At 46.4% G+C, this 16157-nt stretch overlaps 2 protein-coding genes across 3 annotated transcripts; both read left to right on the forward strand.

Annotated features, from left to right (window-relative positions):
- The first annotated feature begins 812 nt into the window (after positions 1–812).
- Positions 813–3132, forward strand: rpp25l (ribonuclease P/MRP 25 subunit-like). 2 transcript variants are annotated; one of them, XM_035608085.2, is made up of 2 exons: positions 813–948; positions 2226–3132. In XM_035608085.2, exon 2 carries the CDS (start codon positions 2226–2228, stop codon positions 2844–2846), a length of 621 nt encoding a protein of 206 aa, XP_035463978.1. In that variant the 5' UTR covers positions 813–948; the 3' UTR covers positions 2847–3132. The 2 variants fall into 2 exon arrangements, with proteins under 2 accessions (XP_035463978.1, XP_035463977.1); XM_035608084.2 differs by having other exon boundaries at positions 890–1042.
- A 515-nt stretch (positions 3133–3647) lies between these two features.
- On the forward strand, positions 3648–16093 carry LOC118284905 (gamma-aminobutyric acid type B receptor subunit 2). Its single transcript, XM_047335366.1, has 19 exons — positions 3648–4566; positions 6067–6204; positions 6488–6658; positions 6748–6849; positions 6988–7053; positions 8123–8311; positions 8387–8629; positions 9349–9409; positions 9527–9607; positions 9772–9919; positions 10266–10398; positions 10784–10882; positions 11152–11277; positions 11665–11775; positions 11886–12107; positions 12186–12308; positions 12484–12547; positions 12668–12770; positions 13603–16093. Exons 1-19 carry the CDS (start codon positions 4324–4326, stop codon positions 13793–13795), a joined length of 2616 nt encoding a protein of 871 aa, XP_047191322.1. The 5' UTR covers positions 3648–4323; the 3' UTR covers positions 13796–16093.
- The last annotated feature ends 64 nt before the right edge of the window (positions 16094–16157 follow it).

Here is a 16157-nt window from a genome sequence, read left to right on the forward strand (position 1 = left end):
AATCCGACTCCACTGACACTAAACTACGTCATCACACGATGGCGGATGTTGTTGATGCGTCTGTCGTGGCGAAACTACACATTTCTGAAGATGAACTAAAAAAAACCTCAGCGGCTCCATCAGCATGTTTCAGTGTTTTACCACCGTTTGACATCAGATGTAAATGATTCATATGTAACAGTAGCTGACATGATGCCGTCTGTTCTGGATCATATTCATACTTTTCTTCTTCTTCTTCAGATTGAATCGTTTACGTTCGTTCATGGCGCGTCACAATAAATATCGCTGCCGCAAAGAATTGTGGGTCTACTGTATATCTCCTTTGCTTAGGAAGCTCCAGTGTGTCCTCTGCTAAAGGAGATAGGAAAGGAAGCATTGAAGCTCCTTTCCTAAGCACTTAGAGAATCTGAACATCATCATGGTGCTGAGGAAACACTTCAGGATTTAGGAAACTTCCTAGTAATAAGTAAATTTGACAATTCAAACGCATCTCGGCAAGTGTCCACAGCAGAAATCCCGTTGTGCGACAGTAATAATCATCCGTGCTGAAACACAGTGAGCATGACGACGTTAGTAACATTGATCAAACCAAGCCTCATGGCAATCGTTCCAGTTTGAGGCCGGAGGGCAATCTGATGGGGATACTGGGAGAGGAGGAGAGGAGGGGGGTAAGAATCACCTGGGAGGCACTACCAACACTTTTAAAAGAGCAGGACATTAGAACACTTTAAAACGCTGTTACACATCCAGTACAGTAGGTGGCGGTATGCAGCTAAACGTTGTTTACAACCAATCCGCCAGTAATCAAGAGAAGAAGAAGACGAAGACGAAGTAGAAAAAAAAGAGCACGACGGTTTACGACGGTTGTCACCGGATGTGCGGTGACGTAAAGTGCGGCGGGTGAGCGAAGCATGTGGAGTCGTTCAGTAGCGGCAAACAAACCCTCCGGTGAGAACACGAACGGTCACAACGGAACGAGTTAGAGTTCACCGTGTAACGGAGGATGTCCGTATTCAGCTCACTTCCGTTAGCGCGAACCAAGGTTGTTAGCTTGTAGCTTAGCCCACTGCTAACGCGGCTAATGAGGACTTCGGTTCTGCTCTCTGTCACTTTATATGTTTTTAAAAACGTCTCCTGTTCGACTGGTTCCGGGACGACACGTCCTTCGCGCGCTCCGTTGGTCTGACGTGTGTCGGGCAGCAGCAACAACAACAACCACCACCACAACAACAACAACAACAACAACCACCACCACCACAACAACAACACTGCGCCGAACTCCGGTCACAACACCGCGGAGTGAATCTTGTTCCGGTGTCCGGTGGAAACTACGCTCGTGGCAGGACGCTGCGACACGCGCCGTTGGATCAACGCGACGCCCGTTTAGAATTCGGCATTGATGACATAACACGAGAATCCGCCCGTTTGTGTGTAAACATGAACCAACTGTGGTCTGACACCGGGCGGTCGAACCTGAGTGACGTCTTTTGTATCCCCAAACAACTACGGTGGCCCTGAGAGCTCACAGCACGGCACCTTAAAGCTCCAGTGTTTAATATTTAGAAGAACTTACTCACAGAAACTTAATATATTGGCCATAACTCTGTGTTTCTATATGAGTTCAATATGGTTCCATGAGGTGGGCCCGAGCTCCGTGCGAGTCTCCATGTTTCTACGTTGAATTTTCAGACGCTGCCGGAAACCAGAAATTGAATCAGCGGTGCGCCACCATTACGTGTCCCCTGTTGGCTGCTCAATTGGTTGCAGTTTGCAACTTCACCACCAGATGCCGCCAGGCAATTTCATAAATTAACCCAAAAACATCTTCAACGCGCGTGCAGCATTTAGAAATCGTGCTGCAAATAGACCGCAACATAAGAAAAGTGCTTCCAGAGGAAAGTGATGCACGCATCTGGACATGCTTGTTGTTGCCCCGGACTTTGACTCACGGCGCTATTAAGGTTGTCTTTTTGTCAGTGGTGTTGAAAAATGAGATAAAAAGTAAAGTTATTTTAACATTGTGATTGCATGATTCAAACGCGTGCATCACTTTTAGGTGTCCGCCGGAAAAACTTTCGTTGCGGTCGACTTGCGGGGGAAAAGTCACGTGTAGACCTGCAAGTGAAAAACATGAGTTAAATGTTTTGAGTAGGGCTGTAACCAACTATTATTTTCATCATCGATTAATCTGTCGATTATTTTCTCGATTCATCGATTTGGAGCAGATGGAGAACTACAGTAAAGCTCGGACGCTGGAGCGGCCGTCGCTCTGTCCGTTCCCGGGCCTCGCCCCCGACACGCCCAAGGTCCGGGTCAAAGACGGTAGCAAGATCCGCCACCTGCTGCGCTATGCCCTGAGCCGCATGGAGGCCAAACCCGGAGTGGCCGACGAGGCGGGCCGCCAGGAGGCTGCGAGTCGCCCGCTCTGCAGACAGATAGTCTTCACCGCGAGTGCCAAGGGCGTGTCCAAGGCCATCACTTGTGCCGAGATCGTGAAGCGGCGCGTGAAGGGGCTCCACCAGCTCACCAGGTTGCTGTACGGCACCGCGGTGGAGGTGTGGGAGCCGCTGGAGCCCGGCGCCGGCCTCGACAGCCTCACCGTCAGCAGGAACGTGCCCGCCATCTGGATCCTCCTCTCCCTGGAGCCGCTGGACTGCAGCCAGCCCGGGTACCAGGCGCCGGGTCGGTACGACGCCCTGTGGGCCCAGTCCGCCAACAGGGAGGAGGAGGCTGCGGGGGGGTCAGGGGTCACGGGACAGAGACCAGGATTCAGGAGAAAGAGAGGAAGAGGAGGAGGGAAGGGGCCCGGTCGTCACACTGGACGATCCAGAGACGCGGAGAAATGAGCTGATTCACATTTGAATAAACTACATGAAACTGTGAACTGGCCTCAAGTGAAACTCGACACAAAGACAGTCGGCACAGTCAGCAGCTATGTCTTTATTACATTTACATTTTTTTATTGTTATATTATTATTGACTGTTATTGGATGCTGACCAAAGACTAAAACACAAACAAGCGTTTGTGGCGGGAAAAACTCTGTTGAGTGTTTAACGTGTGACAAGTCTGTTTGTGCCTCTGAGAACAACCAGTTAATAAAGATGATTATTTTTCTTTGTTTAACCCTGAAATTGTTTCCACTGTTACAGATCCTTTCTTTTTTCCTTTTTATTCCTCAAATTTACTTCATGTCGTCTGCGTCTCCATGGTCGACAGAGACCTGTTCATATCATAACTGATGAATCCATGTAGGCTCTCATATCATTCATTCATTCATCGTCTACCGCTTTATCCATTAAGGGTCGCGGGGGGTCGCTGGAGCCAATCCCAGCTAACATTGGGCGAGAGGCGGGGTTCACCCTGGACAGGTCGCCAGCCTATCGCAGGGCCACACACAGAGACGGACAACCATTCACTCTCACATTCACACCTACGGTCAATTTAGAGTCTCCAATGAACCTGACCCCATTCTACATGTCTTTGGAGTGTGGGAGGAAGCCGGAGAACCCGGAGAGAACCCACGCACACACGGGGAGAACATGCAAACTCCACACAGAAAGGCCCTGGTTGAACCGGGATTCGAACCCAGAACCTTCTTGCTGTGAGGCGAAGGTGCTAACCACTACACCACCGTGCAGCCGGCTCTCATATCAATTGGGCAAATTTAAAAAAAAAAAAATTGTGTCTAGATTAGAGCCCCACCGATATCGGCCAACTGATTTGAGCCTTTAAATGTGCATTTATATTTTACATTTTATGTAAAATACATGTTTATTATAAGTTCTATGTCTTAGGTTTGTATTTGTATTTTCAATTCATAGTTATTTATGATAAATGGTTAAACAAAAATATAATTTAATATATTTTAATTTATAAATATTTGATAACATCATTTTAGAAATCATTGACAGATTTTATATATATATATCGGCCGATGTATCGTATCAGTAATCTTGTACTCCCTAATATCGATATCGCTCTAGTCTGGATTTAATGGCATATTAATATAGTTATTGTTATTTATTTCATTTCTTCCCTACAAACAATTCCTTTACATTTTTCTCTATGAATAAAATAACGGACAGTTATTTTCTATGAAACATTAAAAAGTGACATCACTGTTTCACAGATTCTCTTATACAGCAAAAACCATTCTATTTATTTGAATGTAAAACCAATGGCTGATGTGTTGATGGAGGAGGAGGTTCTGTCCCGACGAAGCATCTGCTGTCGGTGTTGATCCTGTTATCTCCTCAGTGACCTCTGACCTCTCAGCTGCTCCAGAGGATTAGAGGATCAGAGCGGAGCAGTCGACGCAGACGATGGAGCGGAGTGGACGCTCGCTGCTGCTGCTCTGCTGGCTGACGGTCAGCCTGGTGACGGCTCAGGTCCGCCACCCGCTGCCGGTGCTGTGGATGATGCCGGTTGGCTCGGGGTCGGGGTCGGGGAGGGAGAACCTGACGGCCGGCGTGACTGCAGCCGTCACACTGGCTCTGAAGGACCTGACGACACGAGCAGCGCCGCTGGGGAACTATGAGATCCAACTGCAGCTGCTGGACTCACAGGTCATATCCCGTCTCTGATCGTCTTTATATACAGTCAGTGATCGTCTTTATATACAGTCACTGATCATCTTTATATACTGTCAGTGATCGTCTTTATATACAGTCACTGATCATCTTTATATACAGTCATTGATCGTCTTCATATACAGTCAGTGATCGTCTTTATATACAGTCACTGATCGTCTTTATATACAGTCATTGATCGTCTTCATATACAGTCAGTGATCGTCTTTATATACAGTCACTGATCGTCTTTATATACAGTCATTGATCGTCTTCATATACAGTCACTGATCGTCTTTATGTAGTCGACTATCGTCTTCATATACAGTCGCTGATCGTCTTTATATACAGTCACTGATGGTCTTTATATACAGTCACTGATCATCTTTATATACAGTCAGTGATGGTCTTTATATACAGTCACTGATCATCTTTATATACAGTCACTGATCGTCTTTATATACAGTCACTGATGGTCTTTATATACAGTCACTGATCATCTTTATATACAGTCACTGATGGTCTTTATATACAGTCATTGATCGTCTTCATATACAGTCTCTGATCGTCTTCATATACAGTCGCTGATCGTCTTTATATACAGTCAGTGATCGTCTTTATATACAGTCACTGATGGTCTTTATATAGAGTCGACTATCGTCTTCATAGACAGTTGCTGATCGTCTTTATATACAGTCACTGATGGTCTTTATATACAGTCACTGATGGTCTTTATATACAGTCAGTGATCGTCTTTATATACAGTCAGTGATCGTCTTTATATACAGTCAGTGATCGTCTTTATATACAGTCAGTGATCGTCTTTATATACAGTCAGTGATCGTCTTTATATACAGTCACTGATGGTCTTTATATACAGTCTTCACCTCGACAGATTAGCTCCAGTATTTTCATATTTTTTTCAAAGGGAAACAATCAGATATCCAGAGACTAAAGGAAGAACCGATTCATAAAAATACATTGTTTTTAAAGAACATTGAGACAGAGACTGAATGCGTCAGTTCTGAATCAAAATGAGAAGCATGAAATCCATGTAAAGTCGTTGGCGATCGATCGTGATAACGTCAGGATGTTAATCAACAACCTTGAGAGGACACTTGAATGAAATAAAATAAAAGTTTGTCATTCTGTTCATACTGTACCTTCAATACTTAAATGATGTACATCCTAAAACCACCTGGCACCAGGAAGCAGCCAGTGACCGCCATGGCCGCCAGCTTTCGCCTTCGTCCGTCCGTCTTATTATTGTGAACATCTCAGAATAACGCCTGCAGTGAGTTACTTCAAATTTGCAAACGTTGAATTATTAAAACAAATGTTAAGACCTATACTGCAGCCCGCCACCAGGGGGCAGGGCTTATGACTTTTACTGCAGAGAGCCGCCAGGGGGCCACGCAGGGGTTTTGGCTTCACTTTCGGGAGCTGACACATCGTCCATCTTTGTCTTTATCGTTGTGTTCCCGTCATGTTCTGCAGTGTGATCCTGCGCAATCGCTCAAAGCTCTGTTTGATGCCATGTGGGCGGGGCCGAAGTACCTGATGGTGTTTGGAGGAGTGTGTCCATCCGTGACGTCACTCATCGCTCGCTCTCTGCCAGCTCTCAACCTGGTGCAGGTACGAGTTTGGTTCAATCAGTGTGTGTGTGAGACAGATGAAGTCATGTGAATGAAAACGTCAGGTCCAGAGACCTGGTCCACATCCAGAGACCTGGTCCACACTCAGAGACCAGGACTAAGCCAGCACTATGAAGAAACATGGATGTAAACAATGTTATAAATTATTCAGAACTTGTTTTTGCAGAAGTTTGTTAAGAAACCTCTACGGAGCATCTTAAAGTGTGTTGAAGGCCCAAGCCGTGGTTCTGGCGCTGACGAATCCTAACCTGCATCCTCTGCAGGTGTCGTTTGATGCCCCGCCCCCTGGCCCGGCCAACAGGAAGTGGTACGGGAACTTGTTCAGCACGATGCCGTCCGACCGAGCTGTGAACCAGGCCGCGGTCAAACTGCTGCAGCGCCACAAGTGGACCAGAGTCGGCATTGTCACGCAGGAGACGCCCAGACTGTTGCAGGTGACCCTAATGACCTCCTGACCTTTCATCTGACATCATCAGCCACTGAGAAGCCCAACCTCTTCTTCTGACCGTCTTTCTTCCTGCAGATGAAGAAGGATCTGATGCGACAGCTGCTGAAGGCCGACGTCCAGACAGTTTCCACAGAAAGTCTCTCTGACGACGTCTGCAGCAGCGTGAAGACGCTGAAGGTGCAGACGCTCGATGGACCACAGTGTGGCGCTGCTGTACACACCCACAGCAGGATTTAACTAAAGTAAACTATACATGAGTTTTGTCTAAATGCGATGAAAACTTAATGTGACGATGGATTTTAAACTTTGCTGCAGGATCGTGACGTGCGGATCATCATCGGACAGTTTGAAGAAGATTCAGCCTCTGAGGTTTTCTGCTGTGTGAGTCAAATGACATCATCTGTATATAAAGGCGATCCATGACTGTATATAAAGACGATCAGTGACTGTATATAAAGACGATCACTGACTGTATATAAAGACGATCAGTGACTGTATATAAAGACGATCAGTGACTGTATATAACACGATCAGCGACTGTATATAAAGATGACCAGCGACTGTATATGACACGATCAGCGACTGTATATAAGACGATCACTGACTGTATATAAAGACGATCAGCGACTGTATATAAAGACGATCACTGACTCTATATAAAGACGATCAGCGACTGTATATACGACGCTCAGCGACTGTATATAAGACGATCAGCAACTGTATATAAAGACGATCACTGACTGTATATAAAGACGATCACTGACTGTATATAAAGACGATCAGTGACTGTATATAAAGACGATCAGTGACTGTATATACGACGCTCAGCGACTGTATATAAAGACGATCAGCAACTGTATATGAAGACGATCAGTGACTGTATATACGACGATCAGTGACTGTATATAAGACGATCAGCGACTGTATATAAAGACGATCACTGACTGTATATAAAGACGACCAGCGACTGTATAGAAGACGATCAGCGACTGTATATAAAGACGATCACTGACTGTATATAAAGACGACCAGCGACTGTATATAAGACGATCAGCGACTGTATATAAAGACGATCACTGACTGTATATAAAGACCACCAGCGACTGTATATACGACGATCAGTGACTGTTTATGAAGATGATCAGTGACTGTATATAAAGACGATCACTGACTGTATATAAAGACTACGACTCGTCTCTTCTTTCTCTCGTTGTACAAACATGAAGCTAAAATATCTCAGATTCAGGAGCCGCAATCTTGTGCCGGTGACGTCATGTGACGTCAGAGTCTGTGCAGTAGATAAAGGCGGGGCTTATGACCTGTACTGCAGCCAGACACCAGGGGGCGATCATGATAATTTGGCTTCATGTCATCTTTATTTTCTGGTTTAAACATTGTTGGCGATATAAGAGAGTTTCCCCAGCAGCTGTTTCCTCTGTATGACGTCCAGGCGTACCGGTTGAACCTGTTCGGAGCTCGGTACCAGTGGATCGTTGTTGATGGAGGAACCGGCGGCTGGAGGCCGGGGCGGCCGGTCTCTGACTGTACGGCCGACAGCGTCCTGACGGCCGCAGACGGATCCATCAGGCTGCAGATCAGACCGCTCGGGAAGAAAACCACAGCGGGAGTCTCCGGACGGGTCAGAACACATTCTGCTCGTCTGTAAAAGGAACGGGTTCTGGTGAAATTATTAACGGTGACGTTTGTCCTACAGACTCCTCAGAGCTACCAGGAGGCCTACCTCGGACAGCTGGTCCAGGACCGGTCACAGCCCCGCCCCCTCCACGCCTTCGCCTACGACGCTGTCTGGGTCGCCGCCTCCGCCCTGGGTCGCGTGACGGAGGCGGCGAAGCACCGGGAGAGGTACGACACTCAGAGGAACGTGACGCTCAGCGAGGAGGAGGAGCTGAAGCTGCTGCTGGAGGCCGTGAAGAACACGCAGCTGGAAGGTGTCACGGTGAGAACATGAAGAAGAAAGAAATATATGTATATATACATATATATATATAGTCTGAGTGAATGAAACGTACATAATCTGTGTGGTTAGTGTACTTTAAACATTCATATACTAATACTAGTATTACTGTCAGTACTGTGTGTGTTACTGACAGTGGTATTGTAGCTCTGTTATATATATATATATATATATATATATATATATATATAATACATCAAATTTATATATAGCGCTTTTCTAAATCCTCAAAGACGATCTATGCATATATATATATATATATAAACCATATACATATATATATATGTATATAGGAAATATATATACAGAAAGTATAGATTACTATACACATATTTATATAAAGGAAGTGAATATTTATATACAATTGATTTATATACAGAAACTGTAGTTATATCAATTGGAAGTGTTGATTTATATACAGTAGATCTTATACTGTATATACAGTAGATTTATATACAGTAGATTTATATACAGGAACTATAGATTTATATAAACTGGAAGTGTAGATTTATATAAACTGGAAGTGTAGATTTATATACAGAAGTTCTTATATATACAGTAGTTTTATATAGAGTAGATTTATATACAGTATATTTACATACAGGAAGTGTATATTGATATACTGTAGCTTTATATAAAGTAGACTTATATAAAGCACATTTTAACTGTAAATGTATAAATGATGTGGCTGTTTTTTTCAGGGACCAGTTTTCTTTCGTAACGGGGAGAGAATGTCGACGACGGAGCTGATCCAGCTTCAAGGTGATATACATGTAACTCACGTGTAGCTGATGTTCATATTCACGTCATCGTATCATTCTGCTCATCTTCAGTACTGTGTGTGTGTGTGTGTGTGTGTGTGTGTGTGTGTGTCCTCAGGCAGCAGTGGTGTGTTGGTGGGTGAGTTCAGTTCAGCCAGTCAACAGCTGCGACTGCGGAACCACCTGCTGAAGTTCAGAGGTCAGAAACAAAACCAAGCTTTTATTCTGAAGGGAACCAGAAGTGAAATGTGACATCACATATTCCTGCTGCTTCCTTCTGTTGTCACCTTTGACCTTTTCTTACATTAGAATCAGAATGCGCCCGTTGCACGGCGGTGATGATGATGTCACTGTGTCCTGCAGGTCCGGGGCCAGCCAGAGATCAGAATCTGCTGCGTCTGCAGCGACGACACGTGAACCTTCTTCAGTACGGCATCGTGTCCTCGGCTGCAGCTCTGACCATCGTCATCACGCTGATCGTCCTCTTCATCGTCCTCCACCGCAAACACTGGTACTGGTCCTGTGGTACTGGTGCTGTTACATAGGCCCTGTGGTTCTGGTATCGATCCGTACTTCAGCCCTGTGGTTCTGGTTCTGGTCTGTACCTGAGCCCTGTGGTACTGGTCTGGTACCTCAGCCCTTTGGTTCTGGTTCTGGTCAGTACCTAGGCCTTGTGGTTCTGGTTCCGATCCATACTTCAGCCCTGTGGTTCTGGTCCGTACTTCAGCCCTGTGGTTCTGATCCGTACTTCAGCCCTGTGGTTCTGGTCCGTACTTCAGCCCTGTGGTTCTGGTCCGTACTTCAGCCCTGTGGTTCTGGTCCGTACTTCAGCCCTGTGACTCTCCGTCTGTCCTCAGGCTGCTGAAGTCGAGCGGCGGATCCCAGGATGAGCTGCTGCTGCTGGGCCTCCTGCTCTCGTCCTCCTCCGTCCTGCTCTCTGCTCCAGACGGAGCCTCTGTGTCTGACAGGACGTTTGAGATTCTCTGCTCGGTGAGTTCAGCTTATTGTGGTGGTTGTGTGTGATTTCCAATATTTGCATGTTGAAGAAGAAGGATCAGGTGACGTCAGGCAGCTGTGAGAGATGAACGAGCAGGTCACATTTCATTTCATTGGTTCCTTTCAGTGAAATCCTCAAAATATTTGACAAAAACAAAACAATATTCACACACTCCATGATTATGTTTATTGGTTCAATGTGTGTGACGTCAACAACTCTGCAACACGTGCACCAACGTTTCTGCCGACATTCCCGACTCGAGGTGGCGTCTCCGTGGAAACTTCACGAATGTGCCGTTGTTCACATGCATTTGACTGACTTACTCATAAATGTATATTGGCTGATAGCACGTGTATCACGGTGCTGGTTTCCCTGCAGGCGCGTCTGTGGACTCTGTCTGCGGGTCAGACTCTGAGCGCCGCGGTGCTGCTCATCAGAACGTGGACTGCGTACTTTCTCTGCTGCGTCAGACAGAAGGTACAGAGCCACCAAGAGTCTGGTTTTACTTATTAACCATAAACATAATCCTTTGCAGGTTAATTGGTTACTTTCAAGTGAACACCCATTTTGGCTACTGATTTCACAGGTTTGGCTAGTTAGTCCCTGTGTACAGGATGGTGCCCCGAATTCCTAATTTCTAGTAAAAAAAACTATTTTTATTAATATTTGTCTTTGATAATTATTAATAACTTGCCAATTTACAAATCTGCTCCTACCAATGCACAACACGTGACTGTTTCAAGCAGCTCCGGCGGAGTCGTCAGCCGACGCACTGCCTCCTGCTCGGGATGCTCCTGCTGGAGGCGTTGGTTTTAACCACCTGGCAGATCCTGGACCCCCTCAGACGGGTGGTGCTGCAGCATCGCGCAGAGGTAACCCCCGACCAGGACGGCCTCGGGTCATCGGAAGCAGGAAGAGTTCGATAGACAGAAAGTGAATGGGCTGATGGGAGATGTGGTTTGAATGTGGAGAGACACACAATTGGAAGTGGGAGAGGTTTAATCAGCCGCCATGTTCGTATGGAAGATCATTTGTGCCAATGTGTTGAAAACAACATGAAACTTGAGAAACTTTCACAATCTAACTATTATGTTTTTCATTATTTCGTCTCTATTTTGAGAAAAATTACAGGCTGTTTTTCTTTTCATCACATTGGCACAAATGAGCTTCCATAATAATAATAGTAATAATAATAATAATTATAAACCGATTTCTGTATTTTCTCAGTTTTGTAAATGAAGGAATTGTTTGGTTTTCAGTCGGACCCGTCGGACCCGGACGTCGTGCTTCAGCCGTTCTCTGATCACTGCAGCAGCAGCAACGTGGAGCTGTGGCTCAGGGTCGTCTGTGGCTACAGAGGCCCCCTGCTGGTCAGTAGTGACACTGCAGACCCCTGCTGGTCAGTAGTGACACTGCAGCCCCTGCTGGTCAGTATTGAAACTGCAGACGCTATCATCTGTCGCCGTGTTTCTGTCCTCAGGGTCTTGGATGTTTCCTGGCCTGGAACATCAGGTCCACGCAGGTTGGCCATGTCAGCGGTCAACGTCTGGCGCTGAGCGTGTTCGCTGTGACGGCATTCGGGGCGTCCGGAGCGACGGCGTCACTACTGACGTCCCACAATCCTCCCGTTCACTTCTGTCTGAGCGGCGCCCTCGTCCTCGGCTGTAACGTCTGCGTCCTGAACTCGCAGTTCGGACCGACGGTCAGACTTTGCACCCCTGTCTCATCAGTTCAGCGGCGTTACTGCGACGTTACTGACGTACTCCTCGTGTGATTGTAGATTCTACACGTGTCGCTGAACGGCAGCGAGACGCAGCCGCCGTCAGAGGTGGAGGAGGAGGAGGAGGAGGAAGACGAGCAGCTTACCAGGTCCAACCTGCTGCTAAAGAGCCGAACTTCGCAGGTGAGGAAATACAAACGAGTGTCGAAAGATATTTTGAAGATGTGGCAGACAGGAAGTGGAAGGGGCGGAACCCACGCTTGTTTCACACAATGCAGATGTGATGAGTCTGATATGGACGGACTCGACCTGATGATGAATATTAATGAAGTGATGTTGATGTTTGTCGTCTCTGCAGCTCGATGTAGAGATAGAAACCATCACCACGCAGCTGTTGGAGTCCGAGATGAGAACAAACATCGGTAAACCATGAACACGACATCACAGACACACAACGGAACTCTGACTCTACAGCGCCCCCTGATGGTGACACCATGACACTGCATCATGTCCTAACTCGCTGTTCTTCCTCCTCCGGGCAGCTGAGGTCAGATCTGTGAGTTGGTTAGATGAGGATCTGAGAGTCTGTGCTGACGACAGAAGCTCCGGGAGGAAACGTCCACATGACGTCAACTCTCCTGAACTGTGAGTTCAACACGTTGTCTGATGTTATCACCTTTCCCGACACATTTGTACGGTCTCACAGCGCCACGTGTCGGAACAAGAATAACAGATCGTGATCTGGCTACGTATAAGAGTCAGACACAAACACAGACTGTAAATAAAGATGGACGACGTGACGGCTCCTTTAAAGTAAAGCCAAATCATCATGATCGCCCCCTGGTGTATGACTGCAGTATAAGGTTATATATATAGTCTTCATATACAGTCGCCGATCATCTTCATACACAGTAGCTGGTCATCTTTTTATACAGTCTGATCGTATTTATATACAGTCACTGATCTTCTTCATATACAGTCACTGATCATCTTTATATACAGTCACTGATCGTCTTTATATACAATCAGTGATCGTCTTTATATACAGTCACTGATCGTCTTCATATACAGTCAGTGATCGTCTTCATATACAGTCAGTGATCGTCTTTATAAACAGTCACGTATTGTCTTTATATACAGTCACTGATCGTCTTTATATACAGTCACTGATCGTCTTTATAAACAGTCACGTATTGTCTTTATATACAGTCACTGATTGTCTTTATATACAGTCACTGATCGTCTTTATATACAGTCACTGATCGTCTTTATATACAGTCAATGATCGTCTTTATATACAGTCACTGATCGTCTTTATATACAGTCACTGATCGTCTTTATATACAGTCCCCTCTCGTGGCTGCAGAGGTCACTGTTGCTCAAGTCTCACACTGCAGCTTTAAAGTTGAAGAGACGTGAACCTCAGACCTGTGTGGAGTTTTTTTTACAGTGTGTTTGTGTCTATGATTTCTCTCAGCATGTGGCGGCGTCTGTCCGTGCAGTTGCCGATCCTCCATCTCTCCTACCTGCCAGCTATCGGCGGCGTCAAGTCCAGCAGCTCCAGTCTGTTTGGCAGCCGGGACGCCTTCATCCACCACCACGAGGCCTCTGTGACCACGAGAAGGTCCTGTCCACCCGACGACACGCACCTGGAGCCAGGTGACTGCTGAACCAATCAGACGGCAGCTGTGACCTTCAGATTGTGAATTATTATATAAACGATTAAACACGAGCGACAGAGCAGAGCTGAATTTATTCTTACAGACACTGTGAGACTGTTGCTGGTTCTTATATGGTTTATAAGACAAATAAAATTTTGAGGACAGGGAAGAGCTGGAATGTTTCCAGCTGCTGCTCAGTGTCGTCTCTTTCCTCCTGCAAGGGAGTTAAATTAAAAAAATTATGAAATCTGTCCAAACACGAACTTTAACCCACATCATGCAAATCAACAGGCAGCGGACGGACGGACAGAACTCCTCACTGAGGCCGTTGATGGTCGGTTTAAGCTTGTTTGTGTTACCATAGAGGGCGGTGCTGCTCAGGCTACTTGGCAATCCCAACCACCTCCGGAGATGGCAGCTTATCTCAAATCCCCCGACAATGGACAGTGGAAATTCATACACCAGCGGCAGCCACAAGATCCTGGGAAGGATGCCATGGTGGTATGTCCAGGCTTTGAACTTGCCTGGTAGACCCGATATGCCGACCACTGTCAGCCAATCCTCGTGCTCATGGTTCGTCGCTTTGACAGAAGTGGCGTCCTTCAGGGTGCAGTCAAGGGTTTTCCGAGACTTTTTGTTGGTTTCTCTGTAATAGACGGGATCCGGGAGCCTCCGATGGAGAAGTGGAACTTGTAAGTCACCTTCCCTCTTTTCAGTACCAAATACCTGGAGTTTGCTGGCTTAAAACACATCCGCACCCAGGTGGTTAGCCTCTCCAGGCACTGGAGCATCCGTCTGCATCCTGTGACAGACAATGTTGTTACTGGTAAGTCATCCATAAAGGCTCTGATAGAGGGCTGTCGGACTCCAGACTTGGTATTGGGCTCCTACACTCCACCTCGGTTGACTTGACCAGCATATTCATGACCAGGGCAAAAAGGGTCACTGACATGGTACATCAGGTGATGATCCAGTCATTGCCGCTTGGATGTGACTGGTGTGAAGTGAACCCCAGATTAAAGTTATCATAATAATCCATAATGAGGTCCTTTATGTTGTTTGGGATGTGATGCCACTCTAATACCGTCTCCACTAGCTTATGGGGTATGGAACCAAAAGCATTGACAAGGTCTTTTCCTTCTCGTGCTTCTCTGATCAGCTGGGTCACCAGGCATCCTGGAACGCCTGGAATTCCCCCCTTCTGCATAGGGGAGTCAATGTAGTGGGGTTTCAGGAGTTGCTCTGTTAGCCTTTAAGCAACAATACTGAAAAAGTCCTTCCCCTCGACACTGAGCAGTGAGAATGGTCCTAACCTGCTTGATGTTGGTTGAGTTCTCCTCCTATAGGAACCAAACACCTTCTGCAAATCTACATTGTTGGGCTACCTTCCCCTCCTCTAGATCACCCTCAGGATTTAACACAGCTGTTGCATTAGCATGGGACATCTTTTGTACACAAATTACAGGACTCTACTGGGTCCAGGTGCTGAGCTGGATCTGGCAGCCTTCACCACAGAGTTTCATTCCAACTGGGCTCTCTGATGTCGAAGTCAGTGATTGAGTTAGGTGGGTTGATCAAGGCTTTACATTCTCCCTGTAGGTGTTCGCAGGATGGTTATCCATTTTCTCCTTTGGGCATGTGAGGTGGCCGCTGTGCTTTTTGCCTAGCAATTGTCTGGTGAACCTAAAGGGATTTGCTAGGAAGGCAATGCGCTTCCTGGTTCTCTCCTTAGTCTCCCTCCGACGCCACTCTTCTCTACGGAGAGTCATACGTTTCCTCCTGAGGATGTTGCAGAGTTCTGCCAGCCCATTTTTCTTATCTTCACCTGTGCATTTGAACTGCCTCTGCAGAAGCTGCAGTTTGTGTCACAGCTGCGAGATCTTCTCTGCTCTGTGGTTCTTGGTGTATTGGCCTTTGGTACTGCCCTTCTCCCTTGTACAAAACCCCTCAGAGCCAAGTTTGATGATCATGGTTGCCACTGTTTGTAGTCTCCTTGTCTGCCCTCCCTTTCATGGTTGCTTTCAGGATGCTGTCCACATCATCGTCGAATTGGCACCACTCACTCCCTTTGGTGGCGCGAGGCCAGTGAACCCGCAAGTGGTGTTGTGCAATGTTTGTTGGTGCTTGGGCTTCTGGAGCTCGGAGGTTCTGGCCACTGTGGGTTGGCACCTGGCCTGGCTCCCCCTGGTCTCACCAAGGTTACTCCTTCTGTGACCTCGACTAATGCAGTCATTTCCATTTTTCAACATGACACATTGTTTAACTGTAACTGGTTACCTAACGTTTGAAAGTGTGGTCTTATTTACTTTAAAGGGATAGTTCAGTGATTTTGAAGTGGGGTTGTATGAGTTACTTATGCATAGTTAATATG

This window comes from Scophthalmus maximus, chromosome 10 (assembly GCF_022379125.1).
Source record: "Scophthalmus maximus strain ysfricsl-2021 chromosome 10, ASM2237912v1, whole genome shotgun sequence".
Taxonomy (NCBI): Eukaryota; Metazoa; Chordata; class Actinopteri; order Pleuronectiformes; family Scophthalmidae; genus Scophthalmus; species Scophthalmus maximus.